This window comes from Chiloscyllium plagiosum, unplaced genomic scaffold, assembly GCF_037043375.1.
Source record: "Chiloscyllium plagiosum isolate Xiang-an unplaced genomic scaffold, Cpla_swu_hap1 HiC_scaffold_34, whole genome shotgun sequence".
In the NCBI taxonomy this organism is placed as follows: Eukaryota; Metazoa; Chordata; class Chondrichthyes; order Orectolobiformes; family Hemiscylliidae; genus Chiloscyllium; species Chiloscyllium plagiosum.
The window spans coordinates 14,423,116-14,446,902 of NW_028270172.1; the positions used below are offsets into that span (position 1 = coordinate 14,423,116).

The window sequence follows — 23,787 nt, forward strand, 5'->3', positions numbered from 1 at the left end:
AAAAAAGCAAGTTGGGTCTCTTGCCAGTGATAGGAGTTTTATTGGAATGGAAACTGGCGGGGGAACACAGGAGTGAATGAGGGTTGTTTAATCTGGGTGGAACATAGCCATCATGACATTAGTCAAACAAGCTTTAGCCATAAACCCATTCAATCAGGTCTTTGTCTTGCCCAATAGTACAAGTGTTTCTTTTTCACTCAATGGGTGCTGCACAGAAATGTCGCTTCATACAGCACAGCATGTGACCATTTCGTTTTTCATTCCCATGCTAGCTCACTGAAATGACTATCCAATAACATTTCAAGCAGATTGAAGACATTCACTAGCCCAATGCTTATGTGTACATGATAATATGTAAATATCTTATAACGTGTAAATGTTTGTGTATGAATATGTGCACACACATGTATACATTGTGTGTATAATTTATAAATATTAGTACCATTTTCAAAATTTGGATTTCAAAAGTAGAGGCAGATGAGTGTTGGTTATTTCTGTGAAGGTTTTTGTTTAAATGAACAAAACAAGGTCAAACAGTCTTTCCAGGACAGCGCCTAAATTCAGCAGTTGTCATTAAGTGTGTGATTTCAGGCCCCTGCAGTGGTAACAAAAATAGGTTTATACTACTGGGTTTGTCACTCTCCTCGCCTGTCCAAGTCCTTATGCAGCCTCTGCTTTCTCAGTCCTACCTGTCCCTCCACCTATCTTTGTGTCAGCTGCAAACTTAGCAATAATGATTTCAGTTCCTTCATCCAGATTGTTCAAATATAATACAAATAACACTGACTTCTGTGGAACTCCACTAGTAAGCAGCTGCCAAACTGACAGAGACCTCTTTATTCCCACTCTCTGTCTTCTGCCAGTCAGTCAATCCTCTATCCACGCCAGTCAGTGCCTTGTCCTGAACACCATGGGCTCTTATCTAATTCAGCAGTCTCCTGTGCAAACCTTCTGGAAATCCAAATAGAGCACATCCACCAGCTCTCCTTAGTCTAACTTAGTCACTTCCTCCTCAAAGAATTCTAACAGATTTGTCAGACATGACCTTCCCTTGACGAAGCCGTGCTGACTCAGCCCCATTTTACCACACACTTCCAAGTACTCCACAATCTCATCCTTAATACTGGACTCTAAAATACCACCAACAATCGAGGTCAGGCTAACTAGCCTGTAGTTTCCTGAAATTCTTCCTCCCTCCCTTTTTAAACAAGGGTGTTACATGAGCTATTTTCCAGTTCTCTGGGACGTTCCCTGATTCCAGTGATTCCTGAAAGATCACCACTAATGCCTCTACAATTTCCTAAGCTACCTCCTTCAGAACTTTTGGGTACAGTCCATCCAGTCCAGGTGATTTATTCACCTTCAGACTTGTCATCTTCCCCAGCACCTTCTCCTTAGTGATGGGCATTACATTCACCTCTTCTCCCTGATTCTTCCAAAGTTCTGGTATGCTGCTGTTATCTTCATCCATGAAGACTGATACAAAGTACCTATTCAGTTCCTCTGCCATTTCTTTGTTCCCCATTACTACTTCTCCAGCCTCATCTTCCAATGGTCCAATGATCACCCTTGCCTCTCTCTTTCCTTTTTATATATGTAAACAAACCTCTTGCGTCTTATTACATAAATTATTAGCTAGCTTAACTTCGTATCCACCAAGTGCATTTTTGGTTATCCTCTGGTGATTTTTAAAAACCTCCCCAATCCTTTAGCTTCCCACTACTCTTCACCATACTGTATGCAATTTCTTTTACTTTTACACTTTCCCTGACTTCCCTTGCCAACCACAGTTGCCCTGTCCCCACCTTAGTAATTTCTTCTTCCTTGGGATGAATTTCTGCTATGCCTCTCAAATTATCCCCGAAAGACCTGCATTGTCTTCCCCGCTGGGCTCCCCTTCCAATCAACTCTGGCCAGCTCCTCCCTCATGACTTTGTTGTTAACTTTACTCAATGGTAATACCATTAGGTCTGATTCCAGCTTCTCCCTCTCAAGCTGCAGGGTAAATTCTACCATAGGTCAGGCAGCATCCGAGGAGCAGGAGAATCGATGTCTCGGGCAACAACCTTCATCAGGAATGAGGCTTGTGAGCCAGGGGGTGGGGTATAGAGATAAATGGGAGGGGGGTGGGGTTAGGGGAAGGTAGTTGAGTGTGCGATAGGTAGACAGAGGTGGGGTAATGGTAATAGGTCAGAGAGGAGAGTAGAGCAGATAGGTGGGAAGAAAGATGGACAGGTCATGAGAGTGGTACTGAGTTGGAAGGTTGGAACTGGGATAAGGTGGCGGGGGTGGGGAGTGGGGTGAGGAGGAGGGAGGAAATGAGGAAAGTGGTGAAGTGCACATTGATGCTATGAGGTTGGAGAGTCCCAAGGCCGAAGATGAAGCGTTGTTCCTTCAGGCGTCGGGTGGTGAGAGTATGGCGATGGAGGCGGCCCAGGACCTGCATGTCCTTTGCAGACCTGCTGTGCTTTTCCAGCGCCACATTCTCGACTCTGATGTCCAGCATCTGCAGTCATCACTTTCTCCTGAATTCTACCATATTATGGTCACTGTTCCCTAGGGGCTCCTTCACCTTAAGATCCCTAATCTTGGTTAGAGATGTGCAGGTCATTAGAACTGAGAAAGTTTAAGCTTTCAGATTTGTAAAAGGTTCATGTCAACAACTATGGAATAGACTCATTGAATTATCTCCATAGTCCATACCAAAGAAAATGCAAGGAGTCAGTTCAGTAGAAACTGAAGGAATTGAGGTCAGGGTAGACATTTCTCTAGCTTTGAGTCTCTGGAAGGGATGGCAATTGAATACAGTTTGAAGTTTTGATCTTATAGTCCTTGATATTTGGATAGATTGGTTTGACTTTCTTTAACAGGAGAACAGAAGTTTATTACATAAAAAAGAAAGCTGTAGCCTCAATATGTTTAACACATTAATGAACTAAACAAATGAAAACATTTGATCAATCAAACCAGATTTCACTCTGACTTGCCCAGTAATACCATGGGCTGGTCACATCTGCATGTGCACACCTAAGTGTACATGTGCACACCTAAGTGTACATGTGCATACCAAATGCCTATGAATATACTTTATTAGCTCCACCACTGAGGCTGGACAGAGAGAATGCTTCATCCTGGGTTGTTAGCTTGTAGACAAAATATCTAAAATGTAATGGATGGAATTCAGTGAAACGTGGCACACAGATAAGGTCCTGTCCTAGGAAGACCAGATTAAATTTTGATGAAGATTCACCTTTGGATCTTGGAATTCTGGATCTTGAAGGATTCATTAACACCGGGAGATAGGACAAACTGGCTTTTCTTAAAAGAAAATCTTTTATTTCAAATACTGTAGATTGCTTTAGAATGATGTGGATTTTACCAGCTGCTGTGATGCAATTTGTAACAGCTGTCAAAATGTGAGCAGAGTTTTTAGGACAGGTTGATGGCTATGATTTGGCCTTAAGTTTCCTCCTTCAAGAACAAAAACTTCGTTTTTCCAGTACTGTTGCTAATACCATCAACAAGGCAAGGAAAAGTCCTGAGGATTCGCTAAGTAATTATAATCCTGAGACAGCAGTGGCTCATTCCATTAGATTGTTAAATGTTAAATTAGCACAGCCTCACAGAGGTATGTGTTCTACTAGTGACTGGCTTGTTGCAGCTGTACAAGACATTGGTAAGGCCAGATTTGGAGTACTGTGCGCAGTTCTGGTCACCCTACTATAGAAAGGATATTATTAAACTAGAAAGAGTGCATAAAAGATGTACCAGGATGCTACTTGGACAGGAAGGTTTTAGTTATAAGGAGAGGCTGAGACTTTTTTCCCCTGGAGCATAGGAGACTGAGCAGCGACCTTATTGAGGTCTATAAAATCACAAGAGGCATAGATAAGGGGGATAGCCAACAGCTTTTCCCCGTGGTAGGGGACTGTAAAACTGAGGTTTAAGGTGAGAGGGGAGAGATACGAAAGGATCCAGAAGGGCAAATTTTTTCTCACAGTGGTGAGGGTCTGGAATGGGCTGCCAGAGGTAGTGGTTGAGGTGAATACCATTTTGTCCTTTAAGAAACATTTGGACAAGTACATGGATGGGATAGGTATGGAGGGACATGGACCAAACATGGGCAAGTGGGACTAAATTAATTGTGAAAACTGGACAGCATGGACAAGTTGGATCGAAGGACCTGTTTCCATGCTGTAAAACTCTAAGACTTTGATATGCGTTCGAAAATTATCCGAGTCTTGTCACATCTGTGGTCATACTACGTTCGGACTATTTCTACCACACTCAGGAAGTGAAAGACACAGGGTACGACCTGATATGAACTGCACCAATGTCTCTCCTGCTCAAAGAGGTGAACAGCACTCACTGTCCAGGGTCCTGAGTGAAGAGTGGGCCACTTGGACAGGCTCAGTTCGACACAAAATGTGGAACCATAACTCTGCAAGGAGTCAACGCTTCTGGAGAGGAGAGATTGTGGGAGCACTGGGGAACATCCACAAAGAAGGTTAGGGAGGGGACCTGCAGGCCAATCCAAAATCCGCTCAGTCATGCCTATCAGGTCATCGGTATCTCTTCTCACACTGCCTGGCTTCACATTATTACCCTTAGTCAGGTGACAGAGAATAATCAATTCATTTCAAAGTTGGAACACAAACTGCATCATAGCTTGGGGTGACAGAGTACAAAGGAACACAGGGAAATGCAAATGAAGGTCAGAGACTCTGTTTTAAAAAACAGCCTATTTCAGTTGGAGCACAGTTTGAGACATCAAAGTACATTACACTGGCTTGTGCTAAAACTGAGCTCGGGGATGAACAGGATAAAAAAAGTGACAGTCACTGCCGTCAAAGATGTTCACTTCCCAAAGCAGCAAAGACAAAATTCCCTCGATGTGAATGAGTGACTTCCCCCCTCTTTGCTACCAGATGGAACAGTCAACTGGAAGATTGAGAGCTTGGGACAGTGCCAGCCAACTGCTGGGTCAGCCAAGATCTGTGACTACAGAGTGTACCCGCGCTGCGTCAGAACCTCTGCCACAGTTTTAAAAATACCCCACTGCCCTTGTCCGGCTGGGATGAGGGGGGTGTTAACATCTTTACAGCAAAGCCTGAGCCTGGGCTCCAGCCTGTTAGCGAAGGAAAGCAACAAGTGGCTTTTTTCAGTCAGAACTGGTGCTGCTACTCTGACAGCCAACTCCTTCTCTCAGATTTAAAGAGAAGGAACCAATTAATTCGGCGCAGTATTGCACCCATCCAAAAAACTGCAGCTGCCTGCACCTCTGAGGCCTTTCAATTTAACAACAGACTGGAATAGTCAGCAGCCGTCCCTCACCCACCCCACTCCCCTGTTTAACCTTGGACTGGAGATCAGAGCTGTGCTGCCTGGCCCTGTGAATATTGACTCTGTAGTTTATCATTAACCAGCCAGTAAGACTGACTCCCATACCAGCACATTGCACATAGCACAGGGCAGGTCAGTCAAACAAACGGCAGCACTGTACACTCTGCTACAGGGAAAAGTGCAAATGTTTACAAGCCACAACAGCTGCTACTGGATGGAGGCTCCCTGCCTCTCTCTCTCACTTTCATACAACACACACTCACTCACACTCACACACACACACACACAGTGCCATTGCAGAATTCCACAAAAATTGAAAGTGCTGATCGTCGGAAAGAGAAAGCTGGGAGTAAAATTTACTTTCAGCATCTGGCTTCGAGAGAAAGGAAAAGATCAATTCCCTATTTCAAGCACATTGTCCAGGGCACAAAGCTCCAACACTGTTTCATCACACGGGCTTATCGCTTTTATAGCTCGGTTAACTACTTTCGATAAGTGTCTGGAGCTGATTTGTTTCACAGCCCCTTAGCAGAGCTGGTCCTGAATTCAGCTGCATTGTAATACACACACATACCCCCACGCAGACACACACATATCCATACTGACAAACACCTGCCCACACAGAAACAAACACACACACACACACATAGCCCCACGCAGACACACACACATCCATACTGACACACACCTGCCCACACAGAAACAAACACACACACACACACACACAGCCCCACGCAGACACACACACATCCATACTGACACACACCTGCCCACACAGAAACAAACACACACACACACATACCCCCACGCAGACACACACATATCCATACTGACAAACACCTGCCCACACAGAAACAAACACACACACACACATACCCCCACGCAGACACACACATATCCATACTGACACACACCTGCCCACACAGAAACAAACACACACATACCCCCACGCAGACACACACACATCCATACTGACACACACCTGCCCACACAGAAACAAACACACACACACACACATACCCCCACGCAGACACACACATATCCATACTGACACACACCTGCCCACACAGAAACAAACACACACATACCCCCACGCAGACACACACACATCCATACTGACACACACCTGCCCACACAGAAACAAACACACACACACACATAGCCCCACGCAGACACACACACATCCATACTGACACACACCTGCCCACACAGAAACAAACACACACACACATAGCCCCACGCAGACACACACATATCCATACTGACACACACCTGCCCACACAGAAACAAACACACACACACACATAGCCCCACGCAGACACACACACATCCATACTGACACACACCTGCCCACGCAGAAACAAACACACACACACACACATAGCCCCACGCAGACACACACACATCCATACTGACACACACCTGCCCACACAGAAACAAACACACACACACATACATAGCCCCACGCAGACACACACACATCCATACTGACACACACAGCCCCACGCAGACTCTCTCTCTCTCCATCCATAAGAATTCTGGTTTGCTTCCATTGTGCAGCTGTTGGAAGTGAACAGGTGACCTTTGTGGGTCACTCCTTGCTCAGCTGGTCACCCTTCTGCTTCAGATTAAGAAATCCCTGGATTCCAAGTTTACCCCCCCCAACCCCGCCACCACCACTCTCCATGACTCAGACACTGAGATCAAGGTAAACATTCCACTGCAGTACTGAGGGACTACTGCACTGTCAGAGGCGCTCCCTTTCACAGGACGGGTTAACCCAGAGGCCCTTAGGCTCACAAGATCTCCTTTCTCTCAGAGTTCAAAGAAAAGCAGAGGCCCAGTTTTCTCAGTGTCCTGGCCAATATTAATCCCTCGGTCAAAGATCACAGAGAGAAAACTTAATATCAAGATTATCAGGTCGTAGTCACAACGCTGTTTGTGGGAGCTGTCTGTGTGCAAACCGGCTGCTGTGTTTCCTACACATGACCAGCCTGTGTGGGCCATGACTGTAACTTGTTCTCATGAAAGATGCTATATAAATTGAACTTTTGCCTACACACACCAAGTGCAGTATCAACATAATCAGACATGCCCCTTCTCAGCACAGTGGCTCAGTGGTTAGCACTGCTGCCTCTTAACACCAGGGATCCAGTGGGTGTGGAGTTTGTACATTCTCCCAATGTCTGCGTGGGTTTTCTCCAGGTGCTCTGGTTTTCTCACACAATCCGAAGATGTCCAGGTTGGGGTGGATTGGCCAAGGAGGATAGGGTAGGGGGTTGGGTCTGGTGGAATGTTCTTCCGAGGGTCAGTGTGGACTCGATGGGCTGATTGGCCTGCTTCCACACTGTAAGGAATCAACGGTTGTCCCAATGCCCAGTGTTAGGCCAGAGCTTTCTTTCCTCCCCAGTGTTGTGGGATGTGGATCTGAGAGCATCACTGGCCCTTGAGCCTGGGGGTAGGTTTCAGTGTGACCACGAGGGAGACTCACAAACCACCTTCAATAGCAATCAAAGATGAGTGATCACTGTTGGCCTCAAACAGCGACACTCCTATACACCGAGAAAGGACAAGTCAAAAGATATTCCTCAGCTACATTGCCACTGAGTGTGGCACTGGAAAATCACAACCAGTCAGGCAGCATACGAAGAGCAGGAGAGTCTATGTTTCAGGCACATGCGTGATAAAGAGGTTATGATCGAAACATCGATGTATGTGCGTGTGTGCGCGCACGCGCGTGCGTGCACATGAGAGAGTGAGATAGAGTGTGTGTGAGTGTGTGAGACAGTGTGAGAGAGTGTGAGAGAGTGTGAGAGAGTGTGAGAGAGTGTGAGAGAGTGTGAGAGAGTGTGAGAGTGGGTGTATAGGGTGAAGAGTTGGTGAACAAAAAGAATGGGGTGGAAATGTGACTCGGTGGGGAGAGGGGAAAGAACTCAGCAATCCAAAACCAGAAAGGTGACCAGTATGAGGGCTAGTTAACAGACAGTTAGCAAATAATAGGAAGAAAGTGGCCATTTTCAAGTGCTGCAATAAATGCAGCCAAGGATCAGTGCTGGTGTTTCAGCTACCTACAATCCACTACAAGAAGCTATATTTAGATAGCGTCTACCATGTAACATGTTCCAAGGAGCTTCACAGGAGCATTATAAAACATTGAGGGATGAGATGCCACAGGAGAGAGCAGATGACCAAAGGCTTGGTCAAGAGATAAGGTCTTCAGGAGAATGGTGAGGTAGAGAGATGGGGAGATTTCAGGAGAGAATTCTGCAGCATGGCAAATAACTAAGCCATTAAAACTGGGCTGCACCAGACACCAGAATTAGCTGAGAGCTGGTACTGGGGAGTTGGAGGAGATCACACAAATAGGGAGGCTACAAGGCCATGAAGAGATCGGGAAACAGGAGAAGAATAAATTTCTCAAAGCATCATGAATCTGTGGAATTCACTCCCCCAGAGTGCAGTGGATGTCAGGACACTGAATAAATTGAAGGAGATGGACATGATTTTTAAGCAGTAATTGTTCAAAGGGTTTCAGTGAGTGAGCAGGAAAATGGAGCTCAGGCTGAGATAATATCAGCCATGATAGTATTAAATGGTGGAGCACGCTCAAGAGGCCAAATGGGCCTACTCCTGCTCCTTGGGTAGGTTTTTATTAACAAAATCCAGGTGTTGCTGGACTGGGAGCTTGCGAGCACACAGGAGAATGGGGCTTCATTTGGAAGATCTTGATTTTGCAGAAGGTCAAATGTGGGAAAGCGGCCTGAAATGTATCAGAATAGTCAAACTGGGAGATGACAAAGGACACGAATGAGGGTCTTAGGGCCGATGAGCTGAGACAGGGCAAATGTAACAATGATGGAAATAGGCGGTCTTAGTAACATCACAAACACAAGACCTGGGCACCACGGTGTGAACAGACTGGCTTCATCTCAAGACTGTGGTCAGGGAGAGGAATGGTGTCACTAGCTAGGGAATGGGCATTTCCAATGGAGACCAGAAAAAAGTTGACTTTATTCTTTCCAGCATCTTGTGGAAGGAAAGTTCAGCCAAATTAATGGCATAAAGAAGCTGAGAGTGCACTTCCACCTGGCTGAGGAACAAGGCCATAAGATCATGAGAATGGAAGTAAGGCCATTCGGTCTATCGAGTCCACCCCGCCATTCAATCATGGCTGATGGGCATTTCAATGCCACTTACCCACACTCTCCCTGTATCCCATAATTCCTTGCAAGATTAAGAATTTATCAATCTCTACCTTGAAGACATTTAACGTCCCGGCCTCCACAGCACTCTGTGAATTCCACAGACCCACCACTCTCTGGCTGAAGAAATGTCTCCTCATTTCCGTCCTAAATTGACCCTCTCTAATTCTAAGGCTGTGCCCACGTGTCCTAGTATCCCCGCCCAACAGAAACAATTTTCCAGCGTTCATCCTTTTCGAGCCTAATAAGAGGGACAATCATTCAGGACTGGGATTAAGTGAAATTTTTTCTTAACTCAAAGGCTTGAGAATCTTTGTAATTCTCTATATCAGAAGATAGTGCATCCTTGAGTGTACTCAACAGAGAGATCAACAGATTTTTGATCTCCAGGAGAGTACAAAGAAATACAATGAGTGGCTGAGGAAGTGGAATGGAGGCTATGATCCTATCAAATGATATTGCAGACTTAAGGGACTGAATGGTCACCTTGCTGCTCCCAGTTTGTATATTCTTACACTTACGTTACCTTTCAAATTCTCAAAGGACAACACGAGCCTTAGGAAGTACAGTGGCATTATCGCTGGGCTGTTAATCCAGAGACCCGGGTAATATTCTGGGGAGCTGGGTTCAAACCCTGCCACGGCAGATGGTGGATTATGAATTCACTAAAAGTAAAATCTTTTTTTTAAGATTCCCTACAGTGTGGAAACAGGTCCTTCGGCCCAACAAGTCCACACCGACCCTCCGAACAGTAATCCACCCAGACCCATTTCCTTCTAACTGATGCACCTAACACTATGGGCAAGTTAGAATGGTCAATTCACCCGACCGACACATCATTAGACTGTGGGAGGAAACTGGAGCACCCGGAGGAAACCTACACAGACACAGGGAGAAAGCGCAAACTCCACACAGTCAGTCACCCAAGGCCAGAATTGAACCTGAGTCCCTGGTGCTGTGAGGCAGCAGTGTTAACCACTGTGCCACCGTGCCAATCTGGAAAAAACAGTCAAATGACGACCTTGAATTCATTGTTGATTGTCAGAAAATCCTATCTGGTTCACTAATGTTCTTTAGGGAAGGAAACTGCCATCCTCACCTGGTCTGGCCTATATGTGAATCCAGACCCACAGCAATGTGGTTCACTCTAAACAATTAGAAATGGGCAATAAATGCTGGCCTAGTTATCGATGCCCTCATCCCATCAGTGAATAAAAAAAATTTAGAGGGGGGCTGTAAGGAGGTGGTATTTGAACAGGTGACAAAACACTTGGTCAAAGAACAAGGACTGCCTGAAAGGAGGAAGGAGACGTAGACAGCGAAAAGGTTTGAGAAGGAAATTCGAGAGCTCAGGGTCTTGGCAGCTGAAGCTAGAGTGTCACCAGAAGTCAGCAACATAGCGGGAGACCAGAATTAGAGAAGCAGAGATATCAGAGAGGGCTGCAGGAGGAGGAGGTTACACAACGAGCACCAATGCCCAGAGTTTACACAGGGAAGTTCAGCAGTTTAACTGAATGTTGGTGAGGGTTTGATTACAACAATCACAGTGTAGAACTAAAACAGCTCAACAATCTGTATCTGGCACGGTCTGGTTCAAAAGACTCAGGTCGCCTTTCGATAATTTGAGGTGTACAAGATGGCAGGTGTGGGGGGGATTTTAACAGACACGCTGGGAGTGGGTGGGCTACACAGGAACTTGGACTTTAGTGTGTGGCTTCAACTGCAGACCCACAGCAGGTGGGGTTTGGGGGTTCAGGTTCTGGGTAAGTCTATCCCATGCTGACGTTGGGGGGGTGGGTCTGCTGGAAAAGGAGAGCAGTGGCAATAAGGAAAGGTTCTTGCTCCCTTGTAAACAAGGAGAGGTTATAAGTATTTCCTCTCTCTTCACTCCCACACCATGATTGTGCCTTCTTGGCCGCAGCTCCCATATTTAAGATGCCAACTACCGAACACCTTGCCTGAGGATATCTTAGGATTTTTGGGCAGCGAGGGGGGCGGTTTTGAAGCTATTGTCCCTTGATGATTTCAGATCCCACCTGTGTCCTCAGGCCCCACCCTCACCCATCCCCAAATCCCCCAGCTTATCTTAGTTCACAATCTCGCGACACCATTGCACCACAGGCGTATCCAATCAGATACTGGGCACACTCCTGAATACATGATGCCCATAAACATGAACACAGCAAATATGCCAGAGCATGGCACTGAGGAATGGGTTGTAATCGGAATGTTAAACAGGTTGAATTGAATTTTTTGGGATCTTGAGATGAGCTCTTTCGTAATTATATCACGAGTCTGACCTCAAGGAACTATAAAGTCATAAAACATTGCAGTAAAAGGCCATTCAGCCCATCGAGTCTGCTCTACCATTCAATGAGATCATGGCTGATCTGATAGATGGGCAATCGTTGACATCATGAAATTATCCAAGCTTTTTACCCTCTGGTTATGGTACAAAACTCATCCTCATGATAATCAAACTCATATTCCTGTCAAACTGCCCATTCCAGGTTGTGGCTGATGGCAACAGGCTCAGATTCCGTTGCTGCTGGGCTACAACAGCAGGTCATGTCAGGGCCCAGTGTAGGCTTCAATACTGGCCAGAGGCTCCAGAAATGAAACCCCGAGGCAAACCTTCTGAAAGTCTGAGAGGCAAGCTGTCAACGGGGTCGGAAGGGGCTTGCGAATGAGCTAATGGGGGAAAGGGTTGGTGCATTTAAAGGTAGCAAGAGACGAAAGACAAAACATTCTTTTTGACCAGAAAGCTGAAAAACCTACATTTATATAGCACCTTACATGACCTCGGGACACCGAGATTTACAACTAATCCGGCAATTTGCAGAAACAATGGGCCGAATGGCCTTCTTCTGTACCATAACAATTCTGTAGTCTCTGTGGCAATGTAGGATTAAAAAAATAGCAACTTTCCACAGCCAGCAAGTTCATCACCCAACAAACAAGTTGGGTGTTTGTTTGTTTGACAGTTAACGTGTTAGGAATGTTGACTAATGTTTGACCAATGTACATTGCTCTGCTCTGAAAAAGCTGCACAGGATCCTTTGCAACTAGCTCAGCATCTTATTCAAGAAGAGGCGCCTCTGACAATGCAGCACTCCTTCAGTACGGTGCTGGAAGACCAGCCCATGTTCCACTCGCACAGGTGTCAGCCTCACGCCTCTCAGGCAAACAAGGTATCTGAGGGTAATGACTGACAAGGGGCACGCTTGTCACTCATCGGGGTGGACAGCATGGAAACAGACCCTTAGGTCCAACTCGTCCATGCCAACCAGATATCCCAAACTAATCAAGTCCCATTTGCCAGCACCTGGCCCACATCCCTCCAAACCCTTCCGATTCATATACCATCCAGATGCTTTTTAAATTTTGTAATTGTACCAGCCTTCACCACTTCCTCTGGCAGCTCATTCCATACACGTACCACCCTCTGTGTGAAAATGTTGTCCCTTAGGTTGCTTTTAAATCTTTCCCCTCCCACTCTATGCCCTCTAGTCCTGGAATCACCCACCCCAAGGTAAAGACCTTGTCTATTTATCCTATCCATGCACCTCATGATTTTATCAACCTCTATATAAGGTCACCCCTCAGCCTCCGACGCTCCAGGGAAAACAGCCCCAGCCTGTTCAGCCTCTTCCTGTAACTCAAACCCTCCAAGTCCTGGCAACATCCTTGTAAATGTTTTCTGAACTCTTTAAAGTTTCACAACATCCTTCTGACAGGAGGGAGACCAGAATCACACGCAATACTCCAGAAGTGGTTGAACCAGATGGCTGACAAATTCCAGGACGATTGAAGGAGTAAGAAGGTCTGTGCAAGTGCCAAAGTGACCAGTGTTGAGTGACACCCCCACCACCTGCTCCCCGACCCCCCCCCCCAGGTTTCAGCCTTTCCCTCAGAGCCTACCTGCTTGATTTTCCCAGCTCGTATGGAAGACTTTGAGGGGCTTTTGTTACTCGGCATCTCACCGGCCTCCCCGTTGAGGCTGCCCATGTTCATCACCGTCGACATCATGGACTTCACGGAAGACAAGTCGACACTTTCGGGATTGTTTGGCAAAATCACTGCTGTCCCCTTGGCGGTGGTAGTGATGACCTCCATCTCGCTTTCTGCTGGAGTACAACATATACACAAAATGTACGCAAACATCCTCACAACGGTGTCCAGACAGACAGGGCATTTATCCACAGTATCTGAGATGACGCACGGGTGTGCCAGTGTGGTCAGGTCTGAGCTGTACCCCTAGTGATTTCCCATCGCAATCCCAGACACAGAGATAAGAGCCATTGGAGGCAGGTCAGTAACAAACGTGCAGCAAAAGTGGCCTGATTTCAGATGGAAACCTCACACTGTATTCCAGACGAAAGGCTGATGCTTGAAAATTCGACTCTCCTGCTCCTTGGATGCTGCCTGACCTGCTGTACTTTTCTAGCGCCACACTCTTGACTCTGATCTCCAGCATCTGCATTGCTCACTTTCTCCCAGGTCAGTAACAAGTCAATGTTCAGGGTCAAACACACAAGCCTAATGGCTGAATCAGGATTCTTTGGGCAAAATGTAACGGTGACAATTTTATTTTTGAACTACTTTTAATTGCAATGTTAACAAAAACATCTAGTTGGACAATTATAGATTCTGACCTTCCAAGCAGGTTCTACTTGGACAGAACATTCTGAACCGTTTAAGACCAGAACTGCTGACGATTACAGGCCGTCACTGGTGACTGTAGCAATGGCAGTGACAATTTGGTGATGAATTGTGAGGATGTTGCACAAGGACCACACTGTGAGGTTTCCTCCAAGTGAGTGTCCATTTGAAATCAGGCCACTTTTGCTGCACACTTACTGTGGGCACGCCCAGGCTGTCAATTATATAAGGCAGGGCTCCTCAATGTAGGAGTTGTCACCCAAATGGCAGTGTCTCAGCTAGGCGTGCAAGTGGATCTGCCCAGGTATGTTCCCAAGGGGGGTGGAGATCGGAGAGGCAGTAGTTCCAACTGCAGCAACAGTATCTGCAGCGGCTGCTTTGAGAGCACACTGCTGAGGTCTCCCCGGAGAACGAGATAAATAGAGGGCTGTGAAACTTTTAGCTTATTCCTTTATTTCCCTAGTTTAAGCTACAAAAGACTTTAATGTAAACTATAACCTATTTCTTTACCTTTCTATGAAGTAATGCTTAACTTGGGGCGGTACGGTGGCTCAGTGGTTAGCAATGCTGCCTCACAGGGCCAGGGACCAGGGTTCAATTCCTGCCTTGGGCAACTGTCTGTGTGGAGTTTGCACATTCTCCCCGTGTCTGCGTGGGTTTCCTACGGTTTCCTCCCACAGTCCGAAGGTGTACAGGTTAGGTGAATTGGCCATGCTAAATTGCCCGTAGTGTTAGGTGCATTAGTTGGAGGGGAATGGGTCTGGGTGGGTTGCTGTTCAGAGGGTCGGTGTGGACTTGTTGGGCCGAAGGGCCTGTTTCCACACTGTAGGGAATCTAACTTTTTAACTCTTGTTTTTCTTACTACTTTGTATCTAAGTGTTTTTTTCCTCCATCGGTACTTTGGTACATAAGGTGGCACCGAGTTATAGAGTCACAGAGATGTACAGCACAGAAACTGATCCTTCGGTCCAACTCATCCATGCCGACCAGTTATCCCAACCCAATCTAGTCCCATTTGCCAGCACTTGGACCATATCCCTCTGAACCCTTCCTATTCATAAGATGCCTTCTAAATATTGTAATTGTACCAGTCTCCACCACTTCCTCTGGCAGCACATTCCATAGACACACCACCCTCTGTGTGAAAACATTGCCCCTTTATTCCCTTTTAAATTTTTCCCCCTCTCACCCTAAAACTATGCCGAAAATGAGTACTGCAGATTAGAGTCGAGAGTGTGATGCTAGAAAAGCACAGCAGGTCAGGCAGCATCTGAGAAGCACGAAAGTCAACGTTTCGGGTAAAAGTCCTTCTTCAGGAATCAGGAATTCCTGATGAAGGGCTTTTGCCCGAAGCATTGATCTTCCTGCTCCTCGGATGCTGCATGACCTGCTGTGCTTTTTCAGCATCACACTCTCGACTCTAATTGACTACACTATCTAGTCTGGACTCCCCCACCCCAGGAAAAATACCTTGTCTACTTACCCTATCCATGCCCCTCATGATCTTATAAACCTCTATGAGGTCACCTCTCAGCCTCCGACGCTCCAGGCAAAACAGCCCCAGCCTATTCAGCCTCTCCCCATAGCTCAAATCCTCCAAGTCTGGCAACATTCTTTTTCTGAGCCCCTTCAAGTTTCACAACGTCCTTCCAATAGGAAGGAGACCAGAAATGAACATGATATTCCAAAAGTGGCCTAACCAATGTCCTGTACAACTGCAATATGACCTCTCAGCTCCTGGACTCAATACTCTGACCAATAAAGGAAAGCATACCAAATGCCTTCTTCACTATCCTATCTACCTGCAACTCCACATTCAAGGAGCTACGAGTCTGTACGCCAAGGTATCTTTGTTCAGCAATGCTCTTTAGGACCTTATCACTAACTGTGTAAGTCCTGCTCTGATTTGCTTTTCCAAAACGCAGCAGCTCACATTTATCTAAATTAAACCCCATCTGCCACCCTTCAGCCCACTGGCCCATCTGATCAAGATCCCATTGTACTCTAAGGTAACCTTCTTCCCTCTTCACTACATCTCCAATTTTGGTGTCATCTGCAAACCTACTAAGTATACCTCCTAAGTTCACATCCAAATCATTTATATAAATGATGAAAAGTAGTGGACCCAGCACCGATCCTCGTGGCACTCTACTGGTCACAGGCCTCCAGACGGAAAAGCAATCCTCCATCACCACTCTCTTGTCTTCGACCTTCAAACCAGTTCTGTATCCAAATGGCTTGTTCTCCCTGTAATCCATGAGATCCAACCTTGGTAACCAGTCTACCATGAGGATCTTTGTCGAATGCCTTACTGAAGTCCATATATACCACATCCACCCCTCCGCCCTCATCAATCTTCTTTGTTACTTCTTCAAAAAAACTCAATCAATTGTGTGAGACATGATTTCCCACACGACATTATACACTTGTCACTGTGTTCCTGTACTTGAGTACACGTGACAATAAAATCTAAAATCCCAGGGTCACCAGATCCAAGAAGGCCGAGGTCACCATGGATTTCCAACTGAGATACAGCTTTAACAAGCGCCTGCTCTCTCAGATCGTACTGAGGGACTCACAACAATTATACAGCCTCAAAAATAGGGTCACGGTGGGGAAGGTTTGGGAAGCACGGATATAGGGCACAGTTTCCACAGATGCAACCAAACCTGCTGAGTTTTTCCAGCAATTTCTGTTGCTATCACTGAAAGTAATGATCGCTTCTGTAGAATAGAAGACTCACTTCAGATCACAAAATGTTAAAAACATGCTGATGCCGATCAACAGGTTAGGCTGCATTTTTTTTAAAATCGTCATCTGTTTTGGTAGATGCCAAGGCCAGCATGTGTTGCCCATTCCTGACTGCCCTCTGAAAGAGAGAGGCTGTAGCAGAGGGCAGATCACAGTCAACCACATTGCTGTGGTCTGGAGTCACGTGTAGGCCAGACCGAGTAAGGATGGCAGATTTGAGTTGAAACTTTATTGCTGGAACAGCACAGCAGGTCAGGCAGCATCCAGGGAACAGGAGATTCGACGTTTCGGGCACAGGCCCTTCTCGAAACGTCGAATCTCCTGTTCCCTGGATGCTGCCTGACCTGCTGTGCTGTTCCAGCAATAAAGTTTCAACTTTGATCTCCAGCATCTGCAGACCTCACTTTCTCCTCAAGGATGGCAGATTCCCTTCCCTAGAGGGCAACTTGCTGTGGTAATGGCAACAGCGAAACTGAGCCTGGTTTTCAATCCCAGATTTATTCATTGTATTGAAATTCCTACAGCAGCGATGATGGCATTTGAGCACTGGTCCCCAGAGCATTAGACTCTGGGTAATTAGTATATGAATAACTGACCCATTCAGGGTGATTAGGGATGGATAACAAATACTGGCCTGGCCGAGAGGCTTGTGGAGGGGATGACCCCATGGTATTAACACTGTACTGTTAATCCAAGAGGCCCTGGTATTGCTTTGGCCACATGGGTTCAAATTCAATTTCAATCAAAAGCTAATTTGGAACTATGAGTCTCACAACGATTGTCGGAAAAACCCTTCTGGTTCACGACTGTCTGTCAGGGAGGGAAAATCTGCCATCCTCTCTTAGTCTGGTTTACATGTGACTCCAGACCCACAGCCATGTGGGTGACTCTTAACTGCTCTCTGGGAAATTAGGTATGGGCAATTGATGCAGGCTTTTCCAGCGAAACACACATGTAATGAATAAAACAAAAATCCCAGGAAAGAAAAACAAAATTACACAGTGACATTAGTAACGTCTCCAACTGCAGAGAGAACCAGTAATTGGTCTGAATCTCTAACTCACTTCCTCTCTCATTAAATGCGCATTAACTGGGGGTGTGTATATTGTGGATTATCATATTAAATGCAGATGCTGTCTGACCTGTTTTGGTTCCAGTATTTTCAGTTTTTATATCAGATTTTGTCTCCACTCCTTCACAGCGTCTAAGTGTCATTAAGAATCGGTGTGGTGCACTCATGGAGTTGTGAGGGAAGGGTTTTGACCCAGTGACAATGAAGGAGCAGTGTTAGAAAGTGTAATCTTGTGGGCGCTGGGGTCTTGCCCACCACCTGTAGAACGAGTGAGGGACCCTCACTCGGACTCTTTTCAAAAGGCCCACCAAATCAGGCCACGTCAAGGCAACTGGCAGGCTGTAGCCAGGAACCAAGGCCTCAGAAGGTTGGCTGATCCTGCGCTCAGCAGCGCCACTGAACCCCCTCTCCTTGGTGACTGTGCAGGACCCTGATTGCCTTAGATTGAGGCCCCTGCCCAGCCGAGATATAAAGTGACCCACACAGTTTTACCCTCTGGCAATTTGCATGGCAACAGATTCATTCACAGCGGAGTTAATCCCAATGACAACGAGGCTTTCTACTGATTCCTCATTGGTCACTTCTGGGTCTTAATCGCTGGTGGGGTGGGCAAATTAACTCTCAAACCATAGAAAGTCGGAGAATGGGTAGGCCATTCGGCCATTCGAGCCATTCAGTATGGTCATTGCTGATTCTCTCTCTCTATGTCATATTCTTGCTTACTCCTCATATCCTTAAATTCTAAACATTCAACTATCTCATCTTTGACTTGGCCTCCACAGCCTTCTGGGAGAGAATTCAGAAAAGCACTTTCACCCCTTCCCCACCACCCCCCACCCTTTTCACCCCCAATCACCACCTCCCTGAGGATATCTCAAAGGAGCAGAACTCTTATAAAGGGGTCTCAAACCCACTGCTGAAAACTGTAAAAGGGCTGAGCACCCACTCCCTTCAGTGATGGAACGAACGATCGCTGGAAATGTGTACAGTTACAATTGAATTACCTCCATTTTCTGTTTGAGTTTTGGACTCGATCTCAGCATCATCATCTTCTTGAATTCTACTTTCATCAACCAATCCTGTCAGTGTAGCTTGAGATGTCTGACCCAGGTCTCCTTTCTCTTCAGATCCATTGTCCCCCACTGTAAAACAAGATTGGGAAAAAAGACATTAAGTACTGACTGGATTGGGTAGGAAGGGTAAGGTGATAACAGCTGAATGTAAAACTGTAAAGATGGAACGATAAAGAGAGAGAGAGAGAGAGAGAGAGAGAGAGAGACGGCTCTGTGCTCACAGGGATTCCTACAGCAAATCAGATTTACAAAGCTGTTAGATGGTAGTGACACCCTGTCATGGACTGATGCTCTCCAAATGTCGGGAATAACAATCCCAATATAGATACAGGCACTGGTTACAAACATGCTGCTAGCCTTCTCAAAGTGCAAACTGATCCAGTCTCCTGCACAGACTCCATTTAGACTCTGCAACACAAAATAAGCCAACCATCAGAAAGGGCTCAATTCCCTTTCTGTTTTCCCCTCCTGAGATCCCCCCTCCCCCTGCCATCACGCACATCCATTGACTGAGATAGGAAGCGTGCGATGTAACTCTCTAATATTCTTCCACTTTCTGCAAGTTCCTCTTCGAGCCACTCACCCATCTCGACTTGGAAGTATATCGCTGTTCTTTCAGTGTCAAACTGCAGGAATGCCCTCCCTAACGGCATTGAGAGTCTACCTACAGCACATGGACTGCAGCGGTTCAAGAAGGCAGCTCACCCCCATCTTTTCTGGGGCAACTGGGGACGGGCAATAAATGCTGGGCCCAGCCAGCGACGCCCACATCTCACAAATGAATAGGAAAAATTGCCCTGTCCAAGGCAATGAGTGTAAAGGGACAGAGGGGCCTGGGACGTCTTATGTACAGACCTTGGAATTTTTTCTTGGAGAGTCTTTACTTTTTGGAATTGTCTTCCAGATGGAGGGAGAGCGGCACAGCCTGGGTCACCGAATCTGACTGTGGCTGAGTTGGAGAGATCTTTGACCTACAAGGGAGCTGAGGGTTATGGGACACTGAGGGTAGCCATGAAGATGGCATTAGCATTGCAATTGGCACAGTGGTTAGCACAGCTGCCTCACAGCACCAGAGACCTGGGTTCAATTCCCACCTCGGGCAACCATCTGTGTGGAGTTTGCACATTCTCCCCGTGAATGCGTGGGTTTCCTCCGGGCGCTCCGGTTTCCTCCCACAGTCCAAAGATGTGCAGGTTAGGTGAATTGGCCAGGCTAAATTGCCCGTAGTGTTAGGTGAAGGGGTAAATGTAGGGGAATGGGTCTGGGTGGGTTGCTCTTCGGAGGTTCGGTGTGGACTTGTTGGGCTGAAGGGCCTGTTTCCACACTGTAAGTAATCTAATCAGGTTAGCCACAATCCCATTGTATCAATGGCCTGCTCCTATTTCCTACTATCTCATGAAGGTGGCAGCCATTAAATGGTCCCTGGGGCTTCAGGAATAAAGATATCGTACACAACAAGGGAGGAGTCACACTGAGCCAGAACAAAGCTCTAGTTGGGCCACAACTAGGTGACTAAGTCCTATTATGGTCAGCTTTACTAGAATGGCTCCCGGCAGGAGGAAGTTTAGTAACAAAAGGTTACCTTGGAGAAACTGGGGTTGATCTTGGAGCAAAGGAGTTGGAGGGGAGATTTGAGATGTACACGATTATGTCAACTTCAGATAAGGCAGACAAAGTAAAGCTCTTCCGGTACAAGGACAAGAGGGAACACAGATTCAAGGATGTGGCTTAGAGATACAGGGAGGGAGATTATGAAGAAGAATTTTGTAAAATGACGAGGGGGGGGGGGGAAAGACCTGGAATGTAGCATCTGTGAAGGTGGTGGAAATGGCAAAGGATTCCAAAACGGAAGCTGGATTCAAAACAAAAATGGACTGGAGGGAGAAGTGGAGGTAGAGGTTAACTGGGACCTATTGGTCAATCAAATGCCAGCAGGGATTTAATGGGCAGAATGGCTTCCTTTTGTCATAATGGATCTATAAATACTAATTACAATCAGACTACTGTGCTCTGGTCAGCTGGTTTTACTGGCTCCATGCATCACTCACAGAGGGCTCTTGTGATGCACTGATAGTGTCGCAACCTCTACACAGGATATCAACATCCATCTGGGAGAAAGTGAGGACCACAGATGCTGGCGATCAGAGTCGAGAGTGTGGTGCTGGAAAGACACAGCAGTTCAGGCAGCGTCCGAGGAGCAGGAGAATTGATGTTTCGGGCATAAGCTCTTCATCAGCTTCTAGAAGAAGGGCTTATGCCCAAAACGCTGATTCTCCTGCTCTTCGGATGCAGCCTGACCTGCTGTGTCTTTCCAACACCACACTCTTGACCCCCATATCAACATCCATCATTCATTTATGTGTAGTTTAATTGTTAATGAAACTCCAGATCCTGAACATCTCAAGCAGAGCATCATTCGAATGGGATGAGCCACCATTCTAATGCAGCATCTTCCCATTCTTCCAGATAGCCATTGAACAATTGTCCAAGTAACCAGAAATAAAACGATTCAATCCAAGGACTTTGCTGCTGAGGGAATGAAACATAGTCGGTATCTGTGGATAAGATGGGAATCTCTACCCTGATCACTTGGATTCTTCTCTGATGAGGACAGAATATTAAAATAAGTCCCATCTATTAATATATGTCCTCAGTGTGGGTTAATCCTTTTCCCCATCGAGTCAGCGTAGGTGGTTACCATAGAGATAGAAACCCTCCTATACTACAAATAGCTTGAGATGGAGGGATGGTGTTAGATCCAAAAATCATAAGAAATAGGAACATTGGCAGGCCATTTAGCCCCTCGATTATGCTCCGCCATTTATTAAGATTGTAGCTGGAGTGAGATCCCTCATCTCCACTCTCCTGCCTTTCCTGTTAACCCTTGATTCCCTGATTGATCATGAACCACTTCACCAAAGCCTTCAATATGCACAAGGACTCTGCCCCCACAGTTTCTGCGGCAAGGAATTGCAAAAATTCACAACTCCCTCAGAGAAGAAATTCCTCCTCTCGTCTGAGATTTCAAGAGAATGGGTGACAGACCCTAGCCACTAGGTAACAGAGCCACTGGCAAGAGACAAATGGCTCAGACTTGAGGCTAGGCCAAGACCTCCACAGTGGGCCATTTCCAACTACACTGAAATAGCCCATTAATATCGATGTCCGGATCAGGCTCTGTGCAGCCCCAACTCAACTCCCAGTGAGGGATAGAAGAAAAGCATTTTTCAAGAGTCCCAGGCTTCAGAAACAATTAGGAAGACAGCCACCAAACCTGCAGTTACATAGCACCTAGCGCATTCACAAAAGTAATCTTGCTTTACAACAATGTTCTGGTTATTAAAGGGATGTCACTGCTATCTGTCACACCTCCCTGTGTGGATAAGCTGCTTTTTTGCAATGCATATCGGGGGCCATTACACTGGAGAAAGCCCCCACTTGTTATGGATTACTACCACAGGACGTCATAATGTTCACCTCAACAGCTAGGTGGGGTGTTGGAAGATGGCTCCCTGACAGTGTAGCACTCCCTCAAGAGTTACACTGATATCCACTTCACCAAGGCTTACGATGATGGACTATATAGTACCACTTAAGGCACCTTATTATTCCATGGAAAGGGGCCCTGAATTGAATTTATTGAATTATTGGAGGTCACTGGAGCACAAAACCTTTGCTGGTGGATTTATCAATGTCAAGACAGGGAATAAGTCACAATCATTTCTCTATCCTGTAAGGAGGTGGGAAGACAGAAAGCAGAATAAAATCAAACACAGCTGACATTATTCTCAATTTAAAAAGACACATCCTTCCGACAAATAAATACAGAAAATGCTGGAAACACTCAGCTGGTCTGGCAGCATCTGTAGAGGGAGAGGTGATGGCCCAGTGGTATTATCGTTAGACTATTAAACCAGAGACTAGAGTCTAGATTAGTGTGGTGCTGGAAAAACACAGCAGGTCAGGCAATATCCAAGGAGCAGGAACATCAGAGAGCCAGGTAATGTCCTGGAGACCTGGGTTCAAATTCTGGCACAACAGATAAAAATCTGGAGTTAAGAGTCTACTGATGACCAAGTGTCAGAAAAACCAATCTGGTTCACTCAGGTCCTTGAGGGATCTGCTGACCTTACCTGGTCTGGCCTACGTGTGACTCCAATAACCACAACAATGTGACTGATGGTTATTACCCACAGAGCAGTTTTAGGGACGGGCAAAAAATGCTGGCCAAGCAGCGATGCCCTCATCCCGTGGAACAATAATAAAAAACACAAGAGTTCATGTTTCTAGTCGATGGCCATTCATCAGGCCTTCTACCTGTACTTTCCTAACAGGCCCTCAGCATGTAGCCCCTCACCTTCCTGGTCTGGCTGCACTGGAGATCATTCTGTCACATTCTGTAGGGTGCGAAATTGGTCTGGTCTCTCACAGCACAGTCCACGTGGTTAAAAACCAATATTATCAGCACTTTGCTAGTTACCACACTAGCTCACAGCATCACACTCACTGAAGCTAATTACAGCCTCATCAAAAACAAAAAGAAACAGATCTACAATCTACAGCCAGTTAAAAAAAACAGACAAGCTGACAAATTATGCAGCCAATTCAACTCAAGAAAAGATTCTGGGTCGAGTGTTTCCGACACATCTTGGAGTCACTTCTGAGAATCTAATCAGCTGTCTCT

The 23,787-nt window shown here is 46.2% G+C and overlaps 1 protein-coding gene across 7 annotated transcripts in view; it reads right to left on the reverse strand.

Annotated features, from left to right (window-relative positions):
• Positions 1-23,787, reverse strand: part of rreb1a (ras responsive element binding protein 1a) — a 235,269-nt gene that overhangs the window by 88,045 nt on the left and 123,437 nt on the right. For 5 of the 7 annotated variants that reach the window (XR_015752812.1, XM_043719503.2, XM_087978500.1 and 2 more), the window contains exons 2-3: positions 19,035-19,172; positions 13,467-13,672 (exon numbers count right to left, since the gene is read on the reverse strand). Coding sequence is in view for 5 of the 7 variants with exons in the window: in XM_043719503.2 (XP_043575438.2) it covers positions 13,467-13,672; positions 19,035-19,172 (344 nt within the window). In the remaining 2 variants the exon portion in view is untranslated. Of the gene's footprint in view, positions 1-13,466; positions 13,673-19,034; positions 19,173-23,787 lie in introns of those variants that run through there. The other 2 variants (XM_087978498.1, XM_087978501.1) reach the window with 2 other exon arrangements.